The 19052-nt window shown below is 41.0% G+C and overlaps 1 protein-coding gene across 1 annotated transcript in view; it reads left to right on the top strand.

The window, feature by feature from the left end:
• Nucleotides 1-13020, top strand: part of LYPD6B (LY6/PLAUR domain containing 6B) — a 14915-nt gene extending 1895 nt beyond the window's left edge. The window contains exons 2-4 of the mRNA XM_006834552.1: nucleotides 3307-3405; nucleotides 10352-10482; nucleotides 12856-13020. Coding sequence (XP_006834615.1) covers nucleotides 3307-3405; nucleotides 10352-10482; nucleotides 12856-13020 — 395 coding nt within the window. The remainder of the gene's footprint in view (nucleotides 1-3306; nucleotides 3406-10351; nucleotides 10483-12855) is intronic.
• The last annotated feature ends 6032 nt before the right edge of the window (nucleotides 13021-19052 follow it).

The following is a 19052-nucleotide window of genomic DNA, read 5'->3' as shown; positions in this document are numbered from 1 at the left end:
TGCCAATCCATCTCTTTTTCACTGACCTTCCATTTTACCAAGCATGATGTTCTTCTCCCAGGACTAGTTCCTCCTGACAACATGCGATGCCACTGTATAGGGATTATCTTTTTCCTTTTCTATTTTAAAAAAGGTCTTCTGATACTATCAATGCACAGCAGGTTTGGGACTACTCTGTGTCATTCCTGAGTGAGTTCCATGTCATTACTCTTCTTTTCTATGGGTTTTCTTCATCATTCAGGCATTCAGTCATATCTGCATATGTGTGTGCATGTGTGTAACATGTATAGGCTACACACACTCTTTCACTTACACACACACATATGTATGATACACATACATCTTGAACTATCACTTATTATAAATTTCTAAATTGGTAACAATAGTAAACTAATTGTTTTATGGTATTACACAGGAACGGTTTTCATAGACCCTACAAATGTCTAAACCAAAAACAATTTTATAATGAGAAAAAAAATTTCAGCAAAAAAATGACATGTAACCTAAAGAAATCAATCAACTTTAGTTTTATATCCGTTTTCCCCTTTTATACTATATTTTAAATATTTGTCCATGTCTTTAAACATATTTAATACCTTCTCATTTCTAAAAATCATATGGTTGCTGTGTAGCTTATTTAATAATTCCCCCATACTTTATAATAGCCATACGCACACACAACCTGAAGAGTCTTCAAAAAGTTCATAGAAAATTTTCATTATATATTTGCCTTCTATTTCTACAAACTTTCTGAAGCTCCTTTCTGTGTGTGTGTGTGTGTGTGTGTGTGTGTGTGTGTGTAAAACCAAACCCATTGCCTTTGAATCAATTCCAACACATAGTAACCCCGTAGGATAGAACTGAACTTCTCACTGGGGTTTCCAACATAGCCTCATCTTTCTCCCTCAGAGTATACACATGCAGACACACTCACATGAGAGGACTTCAAAAAGTTGGTGAAAAACTTCTATATCTTTTAATTCCATTTCTCTGCAAACTTTTTGAAGCTCTCCACAGTGTGATTATATATATATATGTATATATACATAGCTGTATATCTATGTTACAAGTAAATAATGTGTCATTAAAAATCATTTTCTCTTCTTCAGTTGTTAATACCTTAGAATAAATTCTTGGAATTAGATTTAATAAAGCAAAACAGGTTGTGCCAATTTATACTTTGGCTAGGTCATTCACCAGCATTGAGTATGAGTAGCATCTTCACAACTGTAATGATTTAAAGGTAAAAATGGGTTCCTTCTTCTCTCTCCCTTCCTCCTTCCCTCTCTCCTGTCTCCTACCTCACCTCATATACTATTATGTAGAAGAAAAGTAGAAATGTTTTGCATGTCTTCTAAATTTTAGCTTTTAATTTTTTGCTATTGTTGATTTTGTTCCTGTTTTATGTGTCTATATGGTGGCACGGTATTTAAATGCGTGGCTACTAGCCATAAAGTCAGTGGTTTGAAGTCACCAGTGGCTCAGAGAAGAAAACACCTGGGGACCTTCTCCCATAATGATTATAGCCTAGGAAACGTAATGGGCAGTTCTTCTCTGTCCTGTAGGATTGCCTATGAGTTGGACTTAACTTTACAGCACACGGCAACAATCTTACACTGTAACTGAAAATTACGCTGCTTTCCAATTTTTACCACAACTTCTAGTCAGGTTACTAGTATAACTTGGAATGCATTTTGATCTTTGTTTCTTTTTCCAAAAATTAGAGCATTCCAAGTTTTACACAAGGCTTTGTACTCTGACCCCTATAGAAATGTTGAGTTATTTTACTTTCGACTTCTTGCCCATTAAAATAAATTATAAAGCAAAAAGGTGGCATAGAGAAAAAAGAATAATCAAGTCCTTGTGTAGCACTGTAGGATAAACATTGGATTGCTTACCATAAGGTTTATGGTTCAAACCCACCAACTGCTTCTTGAAAACCATATACAAGGTTGGAACCAACTCAATAGCTCTTAACAGCAACAACAACAGTGCTTTCAAACCAGACTGCCCAAAACTAATAATTTCTTCTTACCATACACTTTGGACTTGAGTAAAGGAGCTCTAGTAGCATAGTGGTTATAAATCAGACTTCTAACCTCAAGGTCACCAGTTTGAAACTATCAGCTGTTCCGCGGGAGAAAGATGAGGCTTTCTGCTCTGGTAAAGATTTACAGCCTCGGAAACCCTGTACAGGGTCGCTATGGGTTGGAATCGGCTCCATGGCACATAATCACCAAAGGGCTTAAGAATTACTAATGATATCATGTAGTCAATAACTGTTACATTCCTGGTTGAGGTCTAATATCACGATAACTGGCATCTGTTAAATAAGAGTACTTATTTGAGGTTAAATGTAGCTGCAGTGGAAGTGGATACAGATGGAAAGCATGACTGGATGTCCCAGGAATTCTGCTAGGTCTTTGTCTTGCAGTCTCCTATTTAATCCTCATTCTACTCTTGCAACTCATGAGGATCTTCATAATTATTGTTTTCTGAAAGTATAAGCATCTCACAGCTAATTAGTGGCAAGGACAGAATTCAAGCTCAGGCTAATCTGACTCCACTTCTTCTCAGGGATGATCATGTACCATGAGTGAAATTATTGATTCCACTATTGCCTCCACCCAGTATCCATACCCCCATCCCCATTTATAAATGATCACAGAATGAAATCATTCATGAATCTTTCCTAGTGGCTTGTGGGATTGTTTTCATTATCCTCTGTCTTAGCTGGCAGCAAGTTGACCCCTGACTCATGGTGACCCCAGGCACAATGGGAAGAAATGCTGCTCAGTCCTCCATCTTCTTCATGTCCAGTTTGGAATCAGGTAGTTGTGATCAATAAGCTTTTCAGTGGCTGATTTTCAGCAGTACATCCTCACTAGACAGACCTTTCTCCCTAATCTTAGTCAGGAAGCTCTACTGAATCCTGTTCTGCATGATAGCAACACATAAGTTTCCACTGACAGACGAGTGTAGGGTGCATGAGGTACATTGAGCAGGAGTCGAATTTGGATCTCCTGAGTGGAAGGCGGGGACTCTACCAGTTTGCCACCACTGCCCCTATTCATCACTCTAGAGTGACATTCTATAGGTGAAGTATTGAAAGAGGAAGCAATAAAGAAAATGCCAGAAGTCTACTGGTTTAGTCTCGTTCTCTAGAAACACACATTCCAAGGATGATGATTGATGAGTTGTTGAATTTTATTTGATCTAATCAAAGTTGCTAATGTTGTGCCTTATTTGGTGTTTCAAATTTTTGTCTTTAACCTTAAAGTTTCACTTTACATTTTTTCTTTAAAGCAACACCATTTCCAAACAGCTTCAAGTGTTTTACCTGTGAAAATGCAGAGGATAATTATAACTGCAACCGATGGGCGGAAGACAAATGGTGTCCACAAAGTAAGTGGGCCTAGCTTGGTTGTTTGTTTCATGATCTCATTCCTGAGCAGGGATACCTACTAATGGGATTAACATGTCAACAGGCTGCTGATGTTCTATAGGGACGCAGAGATTTCTTCTACAAGACTATCCAGACATCGGCCTATATTGAGAGAACTTAGAAAATATGGCAGTGCCTCAATTTGTAGTTGTGTGTGCCTTGAGGGAGAATGTCTTAAATGGCATTTACTAGGGGGAACAAATAGACCACAATGTGGGCTAAGGCTAAGGCATTCTAAGAATTTCAGAAATGCTAAACAATACCTCTAGAGAAGTCATACTGGCTAAAGCAAAGGAAGGTTTCTATACTCTTGAGATACCTTGATACTTGGAAAACTCATTTATTCATTCAACAAAGACTTAACTAACTGTTCAGGTTGTTTAGCACATGCACAGCACTCTACTCAGCTGGGTTCCATAATTCATTGCAATAGCAACACAGAACCCAGACATCATACTTACAGTTATGGGGTTTGTTGGGAAGTTAAAGGGGTATAGTTCAGGGTCAGAAATGCTCAGAGCATAGTACTTCCAGTCAGGACCACCTTTCCTTAACCATACCCTCAGGCAGGCCTCTCTCTGTTTGGAACTCACCATCAGGCACTTGGCTCTAGCTCTGTGGGTCAACAAATGTAGCTGCCCCAATTTAGTACCGGGAAGGACCTCATTCTGCAAGCAAGCCTCCTGCCCAAAGTCCCTCAGCTTTACTTGCTCGACAGACTAGGAAGCCCACCACTCTGCATCATGCTCTGACTCTCCTCGGCTACTCCTCCAGTGCCACAGCTTACTGTCCCTGTGCTGAGAAGGTTCAATGCACAGAGGTCTCAGGGCCCAACAGATGGACTCCACTCCTGGTTCTTTTCTTTGATGCTACTGAGATCCCTCCCTTTGTTTCTGAGATGCTCAGAGTTCCAGTTTTTACAATCACAACTCACTCTGTTAACACTCACAACTGAATCATATCATTCTATCAGTAACTTTTCCCACCTTCTCTTACGCAGACCCCTCAGGAAAAGGGAGTTACAAAGACTAAGGCTAGAAGAGACATATTAAATAATTTACTACACCATTTACTACACAGGTGGTCAGGAGAAGCTTCTCTTAGGTGGAAACCTTTGAACAAAGACTGAAGACCCAAACAAGCCAGCCATGCAAAAATCTATAGGAAGAACATGTTAGAAAGGGGGAACAGCATATGCAAAGGCTTCAAGAGTGGAGAACAGGCTTAGTGTGTTCAGTGATCTGAAAGGAGACTGACCGCTAAGGCTTAGTGAGAGATGGAGAAAGGAGCTGAGATGGTGGTAAGGACCAGAAAGCATGGGCTCTTCTTTTTGTGGTAAAGAGTTTTGATTTCATTGTTACAAACTAGGGAGCACCTGATGCTATTCATGATTACCCTGGTTACTGTGTGGAGAATGGATTGTTAGGGTTGAATAGAATTGGGGACCAGATAGGAAATATTGTCTTCAGGCAGAAGATGATGAGCTTACCCAGGATGGTTCGAGTTGAGAAGTTGCACTATTTAACCCAATGCCATAGAGTCTATTCTGATTAATAGCGACCATACAGAACGGAGTAGAATTGCTCCCTAAAGTATCCAAGAATGTAAATCTTTACAGAAGTCGACTGCCTCATTGTTCTCCCTCAGAGCAGTTGGTGGCTTTGAACTGCTAACCTTGCCATTAGCAGCTCAATGTTTAACCCACAATGCTACTAGAGCTCCTTTTCCATGATTTAGTACACAGAAAACTTTGGAGGTAAAGGAGACAGGATATGCTGATGGATAATTTGGAACTGAAAACTCAGCACTGAGGAAACTTGGACTGTTTTTAAAGTATACTGTTGTTGTTTTGTTTTGCTTTTTAGATTTTCAAATGTCAAAGTCCAAGAGCAAAAGAAAAACAACAAGCAAATAAAACCCTTACAGAGTTAGAGGTTACTCATTTTGACCTACTATTAACTTCTTCCGGAAACGTCTATTCCACTTTATTTAGAGCCCTGTCTACTCATGAGCCCTGGTGGCAAGTGGTTAAGTGCTCAGCTGCTAACCTAAAGATCTGAGATCTGAACCCACCAGCTGCTCTGTGGGGAAAAGAGGTGGCAGTCTGTTCTCATAACGATTACAGCCTTGCAATGAGTAGCTGAGTCTGGGAGTTCAGGACCATAGTCTCTAGGGACCCCATGGTCAACTGGTATAGCATAGTCCATAAAAACAATGGTCTACATCCCACTTCAGTGAGTACTAGCATCTGGGATATTAAAAGCTTATGAGTGGCTGTCTACCTTGCAGTTACTGGTCTCTCCATGTGCAGAAAAAAGAAGAATGTTGAGAATTAAAGGTGCTTTAAATCAATTAGTCCAATGGACCAATGAAACGTGTGAACGTCAGTTTCCATGACTCTGAGAACAGAAGAACTAGATGGTACTCAACTACCACTACCAACTGCTCTAAAAGGGATCACATTAGAAGGTCCTGAACAGAATACCTGAATGTGTGGAACAAAGTTCAAATTATTTAGAAAAACAGAAACTGGGTGTACTGGTCAGAAAGAGATTGGAGGAAGCTGAGACTATGGCCCTTGACCACCTTTCAGGTCTGGCAGGGAACTCAGCCTCATGGTCCAGCTTTCAGCCGAACAGTCAATGGGTGTATACACATATGAGGAGCAACCACACTAGTAAGGTATGCTCACTGTACATGATGGAACAGTCCATCACTCAAAATCAAAGGAGCAACATGTACCTAAGGACAGAGTTGAGAAGGGATGGGAAGGAGGGTGGAAGGGAAATAGGAACCACAGGGAGGAAGTGGGATAACTGTTGTTCCATGGAGGGGATTGTAATCATTGAGATGAAACAAAGTGTATTATTTGTTGAATGTAAAACTGATTATCTTGTCAGTAAATGTTTAGTCAATTCACAATAAAAAGTTAAAAAAAAAAAAAGATTATAGCCTTGGAAACCTTATGAGACGATTCTACTGTGTCCTATAGGGTCACTGTCCACAAACAAATTGCTGGCAATGGGTTTGAGGTTTTTTCAGATAAAGCCAATGTGTGGCACCTGGAAATAGTATATATGGGGGTTCTCATAAGGCCTGAGAATGTTATGCTGCAAGCTCATAAAAATGGCTATGACACTTATATGGACAGAACTTTAAAATTGTTCTCTTAAGAATAATTAATTATAAGAAAAACAGTTTTCTTGTGGTTCTTTCACATTTGTGTAGCATGACTGTCCTTAAACACATGTGTGTGTATGTGCATATGTAATTGTATTGAAAGGGTTCTAAAGTTTTCATAGAAGGGTATCTTAGTTATTTCAAACTGTTCACAGTTAGCCAATGTCTCTCTTTACTAACTTATTTCAGATGATGAGTATTATTCTTTAGCGATTTGCTTTAGATTTCTCTGAAAACTGGGTGGTCCAGGCTAGGGTAATAGTATTCCACCATTGATGGCTAAGCCTTTAGCTGCATCTTCATGAACCATGCTTTTCTTTTGTACTAAAACATGGTTCCTTTGAGGTTCTATGCTTTGTGCTCCAACTTGTCATTCATCTACCAAGTCCATACTTAACTGGGGCGTGCGTGGCTATTTCTGGATTTTAGCATTTCATCTCTTTTGAAACATGTGTGGACAAAGGGGAAAGCTGCAGCTTTTTACCACCAAGAAAGGTGGCGAGAACAGAGATCAGCTCTCTCACGCCCTCTCAGAAAACCTGACTCTTAAAGAGATGCATGTGGACTGCTGCCGCATTCCAGCTTGGCATGAATGGCATAGTTGACCACATGCCAATCAGATCCCAAAGACACTAACCACCTGGAATTATAACTAAGGTGTAATTTCTTACTTTTCACTTTCTCATTATTTGGGGGAGTGATCGTCAACCATTTCTTGGGGGCAAACAGGCCTGCAGCTATTGTTCTTTGTCATCTCCGGTTTCATTTTCATCCTATAGCTTCACTTCTGTGGTCTGTCAGTATTGTTCAAAAGAGGTTCTCTATGTAACAGGATATAACAAGAATGACATTTCTTGTTTTATTTACCCTGGCTTTTACTCTGACTTTTTAGGGCTGTTTTAGCATGCGTGACATTCTATATGAACACATGCTGCTACCAGTTTTTAGTTCTTCTTTGTTTGGAGTCTACATTGAAATGCCTTATTGAAAACTTTCTGTAGTTTCCTTTCCTTCGGAATCTAGAGTCAGCTAATTCTGTGTAGCACAGTACAGCACCATCTAGTTTTAATTGATATTAAATATACTAAGGGACTCCTGGTGTGGTGCTATGGGTTAATGAACTGGACTGCACAGTTGGTTTGAACTGCAAGGTCAGTGGTTCAAGCTCACTAGCCACTCCTTGAAGACCCTATACAGGGTTGCTATTGGTCAGAACTGACTCAATGGCACTTAACAACAACAACAACAACAACAACAACAACATATTAAAAGGCAAGGAAACCTGGTGGCACTATAGGATAAGCACTGGGATCCTAACCAAAAAGTAGGCAGTTCAAACCCACAAGCTACTCCATAAGAGAAAGATGAGGCTTTCTCCTTCCATAAAGATTTACAGCCTAGGAAGCCCTACACAGGATTGCTAAGAGTCAGAATCGACTTGATAGCAGTAGATTCGGATGATTTTTATACTAAGAGGCAGAATAAGGGATGCTGGTGGTACAGTAGGTTAAATGTTGGGTTGCTAATTGCTAATTTGAACTAGGGAGTTCAAATCCATCAGTTGCTCTGAGGGAGAATATGTGCCTCTGAAAAGCTTTATAGTCTCAGAAACCTATGCTGCAGTTGTCCTCAGTTCCATCAGGTTTCTGGGAGTGGGAATTGACTCAATGGCAGTGGATTTGATTTTGGAAGAGATGGAATAGTGTTATGATTACTACTACAAGCCTTTGAAAACTTAATGCGTTAGACTCCTACCATCTCCCACATCCTACTAACGTGATTCTAGGCAACAAACAGTGCGTTGGTTTCTTCATCTCTAAAATGAGTCCTGGTGTGTTGCTGTAGAATAAGCACTGGCCTACTAACCACACGGTGAGCAGCATAAACCCACCAACTCTCCTCAGAAACCTTATACATGGTTGCTGTGTGCTAGAACTGACTTGATGGCACTTAACAACAACAACAACAACAACAAAATGAGACTATTAATATGCCTTACCTTGCAGACTTATTTGGAAGAGTGAGCTAACACAAAGCAATATGTGTTTACTAGTATTACTAAAAGCTTACAACAACTCTATCAGAATAGTAGGGGTCACTGAGTCAGCGCCAACAAGGAAAGGCTGCCTTGTCCTGTGCCATCTTCCCGCTCATTGGTATGTTGAGCTCATTGTCATGGCTGTGGTTTTGTCCAGCTTATTGAGGATTTCTTTCATTTTCTCTGACTCTCTAACTACACAACCATGATGGATTGCATTGCCATCGTTTTATTAAAAAAAACAACTAAGCTCAAAGAACCGAACGTGACGTGTTCCCTTGTGGCATAAGCCCAGTATTCTCCACTTTAGTCCAGTTTCATTCCCATCCTATCACATCCCTTCTGCCATCTCTGCTCGAGAAACTCAGTAGCATTCATTGTCCCAAGATACCTCTAGAAGAGTCACTCTGCCCAAGTGGATTGTCAGAGAGTATTGAACAGAATCACTTTCTGGGAAACACCCTAAGTAATAGAACTTGAATCTTTAAAGTTATAAAGATGATGCCGTGTTTGAGAGGGCTTCAAAAAGTTTATGGAAAATTCCATTATCTTTTAGTTTCACTTTTTTCATGGATGTTTTGAAGCCGCCTCAGAGAATTGCTAGCTATTGAAGGTTGGGGAAAACAGAAAAGCTAGGAGTGAAATAAGCAGGGCAGGAAAAAATGGAAATAAGTGGATGAGGAAATGTCAGGTAGGGTAGAAGAGTTGGAGCCTGAATATGAATAAGATGAGAAAGGAAAGGGAGCTTGATGTGTGATTTGAAGCTCCAGCATTTCACTCAGTTCACCACATGGTCTACAGAAAGAAATGTTGAATAATGCAAAGACAAGTGTTTTGGTCCATTGCACTTTAAATTCACAATTCTCATTTTATTTTAGAGTTATAGGACATGTGCTTCTGAGAGAAATGGAAGAACAAAGAAAAAAGAAATATGTGCTTTCATCTGAAATAAGCAGACCTCTGATTCTGAAGAAAGCTTACAAAGTTTTCTCTCAGCTTTAGCTGGGACCAAAGGATAGCTGTCCATTCATATTTATTTTCAAATCACACATGTCCTTTAGGAGCTGTGGTCTTCAGAAATACCACCTAAAAGCTCTAGAGTTCACTGTCACTAATGTCCTGCCTGGGAACCTCAGCTCAGGCTGAATATTAGCCACATCTGAAGTGACTGCTGAGAGGTCTTTTTTTTTTTTTTTTTTTTTTTAATTTTGGGTAATGTTTTGTTGTTGTTGTTAGGTGCCATCGAGTCGGTACCAACCCATAACGACCTTATGCACAGCAGAATGAAACTACCTGATCCTGGGCCAACCTCACTGTTGTTGCCACGCTTGAGTCCATCGATGCTGCCACTTGGCCAATCCATTTCATTGAGGTCTTCCTCTTTTTCCCTGGCCCTCCACCTTACCAAACATGATATTCTTCTCCAGCGACTGCTCCCTCCTGACAATATGTCCAAAGTATGAAAGACGAAGTTTGGCCATCTTGGCCTCCGAGGAGCACTCTGGCTGCACTTCTTCCAAAATGGATCTATTGGTTCTTTTGGCTGCCCATGGCACTTTCAATATTCTCCTCCAACACCATATTCCTTATTCACTGTCCAACTTTCGCACACATATGAGGTTATTGAAAATACCATGGCTTGGGAAATGTAGTTGCCTTAATTAATTTTTTTTTATTTTTATGCCTAGATACACAGTACTGTTTGACAGTTCATCACTTCACCAGTCATGGGAGCAGTATATCCATCACCAAAAAGTGCGCCTCCAAGAGCGAATGCCATTTTGTTGGTTGTCACCGCAGCCTAGGTTCTGAACATACAGTAAGGACCATGTGTGTGTGTGTGAAATAACTTTTTAAAAGTTTCAGTCAGAGGGATGGTAAGTTATATGTCACGGGAAAGGTAGGAAGGGTAAGTAATGCGTTGAACTTGTATCTATTTTGAGAAAAGACTATATACATTACAGTAATGAAATGGAGACCAAAGAGAATGCAAAGACTTTGTGTCCAGCAACAAGAAATAATGTCATCAAAAAAGAATGATCATTCCTAAGTGTCCAGAGCTAGGTCCTAGGTCTTGGACTTCTGGTGAATTGTCTGAAGCCAGCTACAGTGGCCTGAGAGTAAACCATCCATTGTTGTTGTTAGGTGCTGTCAAGTCGGTACTGACTTATAGCAAGTCTATGCACAACAGAATGAAACACTGCCCAGTCATGCACCAATCTTAGAACTGTTGTTACATTCGAGCCCATTGCAGCGGCCACTTGGCCAATCCATCTCGTTGGGGGTCTTCCTCTTTTTTCCTGACTCTCCACTTTAACAAGCATACCTTTGCCAGGGACTGGTTCCTCCTGATAATAAGTCCAAAGTGTGAGAGACAAAATCTGGCCACCCAGGCAACCATAGAACACGACAAACACTGCAGAACCCAGATCACCTGTTTTGTTCTTGACCAGGAACCACCACGTCCACTATCCTGGAAGGCAAGTAGGTAGAAAGAGGATAGCGGTGTATTGTGACTTCTTTTACTAAAGGAAACCTTGTTTCACCCACCACCTCCACTTAGCTGAGGAAATGAGTCTGAAAGATGAACCTAAGTTTAATACGATGAATTTATAGAGATATTTGAGATCAATTGATCTCCTTAACGTTCTCATTCCATCATTATAATTGAGCATCTCATTCTTTTATATGCCCGTGATACTGAAATGTTTGAGGGAAAAAATACTTGGAAAGTATGTTAATTTCATGGAGTTTTAGGCTCTGACTTAGCTTACAAGTACAGTGACGTTTACCTCTGTGTGTGGTGCTGTACGGTAAGCGCAGGACTCCAAGGTCCGTTTGAACCACAAGGTCGGCATTTCAAACTCACTGTGTGTTCCTTGGAAATCTCTATAGGGTAGCTATGTGTCAGAACTGACACCATGGTACTAACAACAACACATGGGAAGCACTGGGGAGCTTTTGCAAGAAGATATGCTGTGGGTAGCCTTGATGGTCCTGTAGGATCAGCACTGGGCTCCTAATCACAAGGACTGTTAACCACTGCTAACCCACTAAATGCTTCTGGAGAAAATGAGGTTTTCTGTTCCCTTAAAGGAAACCCTACACAGGGTCATTATGAATTGGAACCCTCTCGATGATAGTAGGTGGTCATTGAGTGGTGTGAAAGTAGTCACTGCAGAACAATTGAAATCATATCCAGTTGGCATGGGGTGGTTGAGAAGGTTCTGGACATCAGGATCCTTTGGAAAAATTCCCTAAGGTGATTCATCCAGAGTTAGGACTCACTCACTGATCTAGATACTTGCCAAACAACCACCACCTATAAAAACCAAATTGGTCACCATGGAGAAGTGCTCCATAGAGTTGTCTTGGTTGTAACGTCTATGGAAGCAGGTCACCATGGCCTTCTTCCACAGGACCACCAGGTGGGTTGCAACTACTAACCTCTAGGCTAGTGGTAGTGTGGTGGTTGTATGCCATGGAGTTGTTTCCGACTCACAGTCACCCTGTATTGGGTTTCCAAGTCAAGGGAAAACCATCTGTGCCATTCTAGCAGTGGATGTTTTTATCTTCCCCAGACATCATGCAAGCCTTTATTAGTGTCTAGGTTTGTCAGGTTAAACCACTGTATTAAGTATGTGTGGTTATTACCACAGGAGATTGCTTTCCTTGGAAACATCTGTAACCTTGTGCCTTAAGCAAGCCAGCCCTTTTCACCACTCAGCAGCCATAATTAGCAAGCCATTGCTGCTGTAATGATAGGAATCAGGTGTTAGCAAAGACAATGGAGAGTCATCATTATCCTCTAGAAAGTAGTACTGAGAAGGAAAATCAATGGCTAATTCAAAAAGTTCTTAGCTTTCATTTTGTTTTAATGATTTCCCTTGCAAACCTTTAGAAGATTTGTTGAACCAATCAGTCTTATTCAGTTTCCCTTCCTTTTCTTTCCCTTACTTATATTTGGATCTGACACAAGTAAATCACAATTAGGATGAAAAGACTCTCCAGATGGTCTTTCCCTCCTGGTCATTGGGGAGAAGGTACCTAAGAACGTAATGCCCAGAGACTGGAAGAGCATCTCTATTTCCGTCTGTCTGCAGAGAGCTGAGGAAGCCTCTTTGTTTTACCCTTTCCCTGTTGTTCTTGGCATTCACTTTGTCTTTGCCCTTTCCTCTCCCTTTTGTCACAGGAGTGCAGGTCTTGTTGTGAAGGAATGATCTGCAATGTAGAATTACCCACCAATCACACGAACGCAGTCTTCGCAGTTATGCATGCTCAGAGGACTTCCGGCTGTAGCACCCACACGCTCCACCTGCCAGTACTTGTTTGGGTCTTCTTGCTTCCATTGCTATGACACCATCATTCCTCAGAGGCAGACAGCATCCCTCTACAACTCAAGCTTCAAAACTGTGTAAACAGTGAACTTTTGAGTTAAAACCAACTTTGCACTTGGTGAAAAGTGCACACTGGACCCCAAAGCACAGACAGTTGTTTGCTTAGCTCGTGCACGAGATCACAGAACTGAGAGAAGGGGACTTACCTTGTCAAAGATTTCCTTGTCAAAAGGGGACTGGTTGCCTATTGTCAGTTCTACACAGAGAACACTATCAGCATCTATAAGGGGTTGCAGTAACCTATAGAGCCACCACTTTACCAGGCCTTTAGCTAAAAGGACTTCTTGACCCCACCGAATCCCTCAGTGGCTGCTGGGTCAAGCCATCTCAGTTCTCTGATTAGCTCAGAGCGTGACTATGAAATCTAACCTTTCTCTGGAATGAGAAAACAGTTTCCCAACCAAGGACTTAGGAAACGAGAAAGGCAGCTGTCTGAAGAAAAGTTCCAGGTGAACTAATATGAAATCCATATGCTAATTGTGGGAAGGGAAATAAAGATTTTAAATTATACAGTGTAAATTCATGTTGTGTGCTTCCTGACTGACATGGAGACCTCAGATCAAACACATTGACCAGTGTCATAAATGAGGTCATTGAAGTCATGCCCTGCGTCATTGGCTCTGGCTTTAAAGTATAAAATCCAATGCCAGAGTCACAGGATTTTTTTTTTTTTTCCCCAGGAAGGACACTACTTGAGATGTGGAATGCAAACTTAGTAAATTGAGATGGTCAGTAAACCTGCATGATTATTGTTGTTGTTAATGCTTTGGTGTCATTTCCAACTCACAGCAACCCTTCATATGGTTTACAAGGAGCATCTGACCTTGTGGTTCGCAGTCCGATGCTGATCCTACTGTGCCACACATAGGGACTATATAAACTGATACTGCTGAGGGTGCATTCTATTTGTAGGTTTCATCCTTCCTAATCATGGACTCCTGGTGTAGCACTGTAGGATCAGCATTGGACTGTGAGCCACAAGGTCAGCAGTTCAAAGCCACCAGCTGCTCCTCAGAAATCCTATACACGGTCACTATGAGTCAGAACCAACTCGATGACACTTAACAACAACAACAAATGCAGGGGTGTTGCAGGACTCGACCGTGCTCTGTTCAATTGTACATGGAGTCGCCCCGAGTAACAACAAGAGTAGTCATAAAATTATCAAGATGGCCCTTCTTCATACAGTCCATTTGGTCATCTTTGTATATCATGCCCGCCAAGAGAACCTCTCTGTACATCTAAAATGTTTGTTCTTATCCTCTTCCGCTTTGATAACAATGTCAGAATGTCAAATGAATATCTTTTCCCTGTTTCTAGAATCTTGATTTCTTGGTGTCATCTTTAACACTTTGCCCTTGAGTAAGTCTTTTATTTTCTCTTGGTGCACCCACTTTCAGGATGCTGGCCATTCTATAGAGAACTCTAGTGATACTGCCTCTACCATCTGGACTCCCCTCTGACACAGGTTGGCCCAAAATTCAACCCACCTCCTATGTTTGTGAATAAAGTTCTATTGGAACAGAGTTATGTCCACTCATTTATATTGTCTATGGTTCCTTTCACACTACAATGGCAGGGTTATTCGTAACCAAAACTATAAGGCTTGTAAAACCTAAAACACTTGCAATCTTACAGAACAAGGTTCCTGACCAATAGGATGGTAAGAGTGCGCTGGGAAAATGTTGCTTGCTTTGCAGGAACTGTGTTGCTATTATGGTTACTCTACATAGTGGTTTACCAGCTCTTGCAGAGCTCTTTGCTTGATTTGCTTTTGTCTTCTGCATCAGTATCTGTTTCTTTTTTGTTTTAATAATTTGTTCTATTTATTCTATTCAGCACCTTATTAATGATGTGCTGATATCAGGTGCTGGGCTGTAGTTATGTTTCATCTCTTCCTTTCAGCGTTGTGAGCATCTTATTCTAAGTTTCTTTTGCTTCCAATAAACCAGGGAGAAGGCAGATGTCATTATCTTTTTGTCTCTGGCCAGCCTTCCACTCACTTGGAAGCATCAGCTATGAAGGCTGATGCAGATTTAACCTGTCTTTCACTCAGCACCTTGAAGTGCTTGAGTTTTTCATAGCTTATGCTTGTTTGAAATTAATTATATATGCTTCGCTTGGAACATTTTAGTAGCATCATTGGTGTCTTTTTATTCCTGAGGGTTCTTTTGATTGTGTAATTGACGAATTGTCTGGTTAAAAAACAAAACAAAACAAAAAAACATTAGCAGACAGTAACTTTTTTTTACTGATTTTATTTCTAGTGTCTAGTGAATTTTCCTGTGTGTATATACATATTTTTTTCTTCATTCCTGAGAAAACATCTTAATTTTCTTTTCTTCACCCACATGTCAAGTTTGTATAGGTTTCTTTTCTCACTGCCATTCTTCTAAGCATTTAAAAGAGATGTAAGTTGAGCAAAGAAGGAACACACAGAGGAAAAACCTGCTGGCAAACAGTGGAGTGAGTAGGGTTGCCAGATTTAGCAAGTTAGACCGCAGGATGCCCAGGCAAATTCGAATTTCAGGTAACAATTTTTAAAAATAGGTTATTCATGGACTCACAAGTCTGTCCCATCTAAGGCAATGGTTTCAAATCATTATAATAAATTAGAATCTTCTGGGTCACTTAAAAAGAATACAAATGCCCAGAGCATCTTGGAGATGTAGATTCAGTAGATCTGGGCTCAAGTCCACACTTAGTAATTAAATGTTTCATTTTTTAAATGACACTTTCAGATGATTGTGATGATCAACCGAGTTTGTTAATCCTGACCTTCCTCCAAAGCCTGGTGGTCGGCCACATAATAGGAATGTTAATAGGCAGTAAGCACGTGGGCATGCAGTTTGGATTAAAGCTGTGGTTCTCAAAGTGTTGCCTGTACACCAGCAGCATCAGGGTCACCTAGAACTTTGTTTTAATGAGGTCTACAGTAGTAGTGTGGCACCGTGGGCTAATGTGTCAGACTGCAAAGTCGTTTGAACTTCAAGGTGAGTGGTTCAAGCTCACTAGCTGCTCCTTGGAAACCCTATATAGGGTAACTATGGGTTGGAATCGACTCGAAGGCACTCAACAACAACAGAGTAGTAGTGGAGTCCTGGTTTGTGCATTGTGGGTTACTACACTTGACTGCAAGGTTGATTTGAACCTCAAGGTCCACAATTCAAGCTCACCAGATGCTCCATGAAAACCCTATACAGGGTCGTCATTGAGTCGAAATCAACTTGATGGCACTTAACAACAACAGTAGTAGTGCGGCGCTGTGGGTTAATGCGCAGGACTGCAAGGTCGGCGGTTCAAGCTCAATAGCCACTCCTTGGAAACCCTATACAGGGTTGCTATGGGTCAGAACCAACTAGATGACACTTAACAACAACAATAGTGGTTACAATTGGGGCTGCTAATCTCACAGTCAGCAGTTCAGAACTACCAGCGGTTCTGCGGGAGAAAGATGATGTTTTCTGCTTATGTAAAGATTTACAACCTCGGAAACCCTATACAGGGTCACTATGATTCAGAACCAACTCCACGGTATACTACTACCACCACCACAGGCTATGAGCACTGGACTACTAAACACAAGTTCGGCAGTTCAAACCCACCAGTTACTCCTTGGAAACCCTATACAGGATTACTTTGAGTCGGGACCAACTCAATGGCACATAACAACCACAGGCTACTACGAGTCTGAACCAATGCCACAGAACTTAACACCAACAGGTGATTCTGATGTACGTTCAAATTCAAGAGCCACAGGCCCAGAGAAGTGTTTTCCAAACGCCTTCCGGAAATGGATCCTCAGAGACTACCTGAGGATCTCTTGGTGCTGGGGGTGTGCTGTGGAGTTGGTTCCAACTCATCACGACTATGTATAGGATTTCTGAGTCTGTAAATCTTCACAGGAGCCCAAAGCCTCATCTTTCTCCCCCAGAGCAGCTGGTAGGCTTATATGGTGAGCATTCCAACGTTTATCCTCTATATATATGTTGTTGTCAAGTACCGTGTAGTTGATTCCAACTCAGAGCAACCCTGTATAGGATTTCTAAGGCTGTAAATCTTTGCATGAGCAGAAAGCTTCATCTTTCTCCCGCAGAGCGGCTGGTAGATTCAAATTGCTGATGTTGCAGTTGGCTGCCCAGTTCATAATCCGCTAGGCTACCAGAGCTCCTTAGAGTAAGCATGTGATGGTTATGGTGTGCTGTGGAGTCAGTTTCAACTCATAATGACCCTGTACAGGGTTTCCAAGGCTGTAAATCTTTACAGGAGCAGAAAGCCTCATCATTCTCCTTTGGATCAGCTGGTAGAGTCAAACTGCTGACCTTGGGGTTAGCAGCCCAATTTGTAACTCACTACACTGGCGGGTTCCTTAGGGCACTTATAAAAATACCACATTCTTGGGCCCCAGCTCCAGAAGATTGAATTCTTATGTCTGAGTTGAGTTTTAAAAAACAATCCTTATTTTCAACAAACTCTCCAAGTGATTCTGATACACAGTTACTTTGGGAGCCTCTAAACCAGAGCTCTGGTGGTGTAGTGGTTACGAATCAGGCTGCAGCGCTCAAGGTCAGCAGTTTGAAATTACCAGCTGTTCCCCAGGAGAAAGATGAGGCTTTCTGCTCCCATAAAGATTTACAGCCTCGGAAACCCTGTGCAGGGTCGCCGTGAGTCGGAACCGACTCCATGGCACGTAACAACAACAACAATCCAGAGAATAAGAGATGGGAGTGATGCTGGGGACCAGAAGGCCCTTTCTCCAACACCTGACCTTTGAATTCTAACATGAAAGTCCTATGCCTTATAAGCTGACTCTTTGTGATATCTCTAATGCAATTTAAAACATCAAATCTAAATTAATGAAGCTAAATATTAGAGTCCATTACATAATTTTTGCTTGTTTGTTCATTGCAAGCATGCCTGAAATGGACAAGTATCCGACAGACTTCAGAATAGTTTAATCTTCCCTTAGGGAACAAAAACATGAGCAATACTTTAGCACCAATATGTCCAATGAGAAGTAAAGTAGTAGGGGCAGAAAAGAAAGGAAAGATGCAGATTTGTTGCTATAAAGGAAGCAAGAGGATTCTCTATGAATCTGAAGAGGGTTAGAGGCCAAAGGTCCATTTGGAACTGATCTACATTCTGGAATAATTTTGAATTCCCATTCTTCTGTCTTTTTTTGAAAAAGACAAAAAAAAAAGAACCAAATTCTTCTTTTCTGAGCTGCTAAATTACGCTCTCCATGAGGTTAATAGACATCACAGTCATTATTTTGAATATGATCTGCATTCTATCCTGCCAGTTACTGTGTAAAATACATGTCAGGAGAAAAGAGAAGGCAGTGAGTTGGTTTCTCTTTCTCACTGGAAAAGAGCTTATAAACCATGCAAGGCATGCAATGAGCAATCCAGACTGGCATGGATTTGGCAGGTGTGGAGTCAGAAAAACATATTTCACAAATGTGAAATCTCTAACTCATGCAAAAAATTTGTGACATTTAGATTGTTGGCTTTTAATAGTTTTCTCTGACCTTTGGATCTTGGACATTTTATTTTTCACCTCGTTCTCCATCATCAATTCTACGATTTGTGGGAAGGTTAGTCACATTTTGATGTTGGATGTGTCTGGAGTAAATCATGCCGGTGACAAAGGCTAGTAGCTGCACAAAGGTGAAAGTTGTAGAAACTGGAAACAAATGGCTGTCATAATTTGAGTCAGCCTGTGAGCATTGTTCCACTACTGTGTACCAGAAACAAGTCAAGTATCTTTCTAGCACACTTCCCATTTCTCCTTTCATCTTCAGAATTCTGTCACCTTTCTAGTCTCTTCCTCCCACTCCTTCTACTTCATCAGATGCTGAGATGGACACTGAGCTGTCTTTGGAGTGATCTGGGGAATGTAAGATAACCATGGTTTGAGTTGTGCAAAATAAGAGCTCCCTCAACCCCATCCCAGGAATGCTTTTAAGCAGGTCTGGGAATCTGCATTTTTA

Source organism: Chrysochloris asiatica, unplaced genomic scaffold (genome assembly GCF_000296735.1).
Source record: "Chrysochloris asiatica unplaced genomic scaffold, ChrAsi1.0 scaffold00012, whole genome shotgun sequence".
NCBI lineage: Eukaryota > Metazoa > Chordata > Mammalia > Afrosoricida > Chrysochloridae > Chrysochloris > Chrysochloris asiatica.
This window is presented reverse-complemented; position numbering and strand designations above follow the sequence as displayed.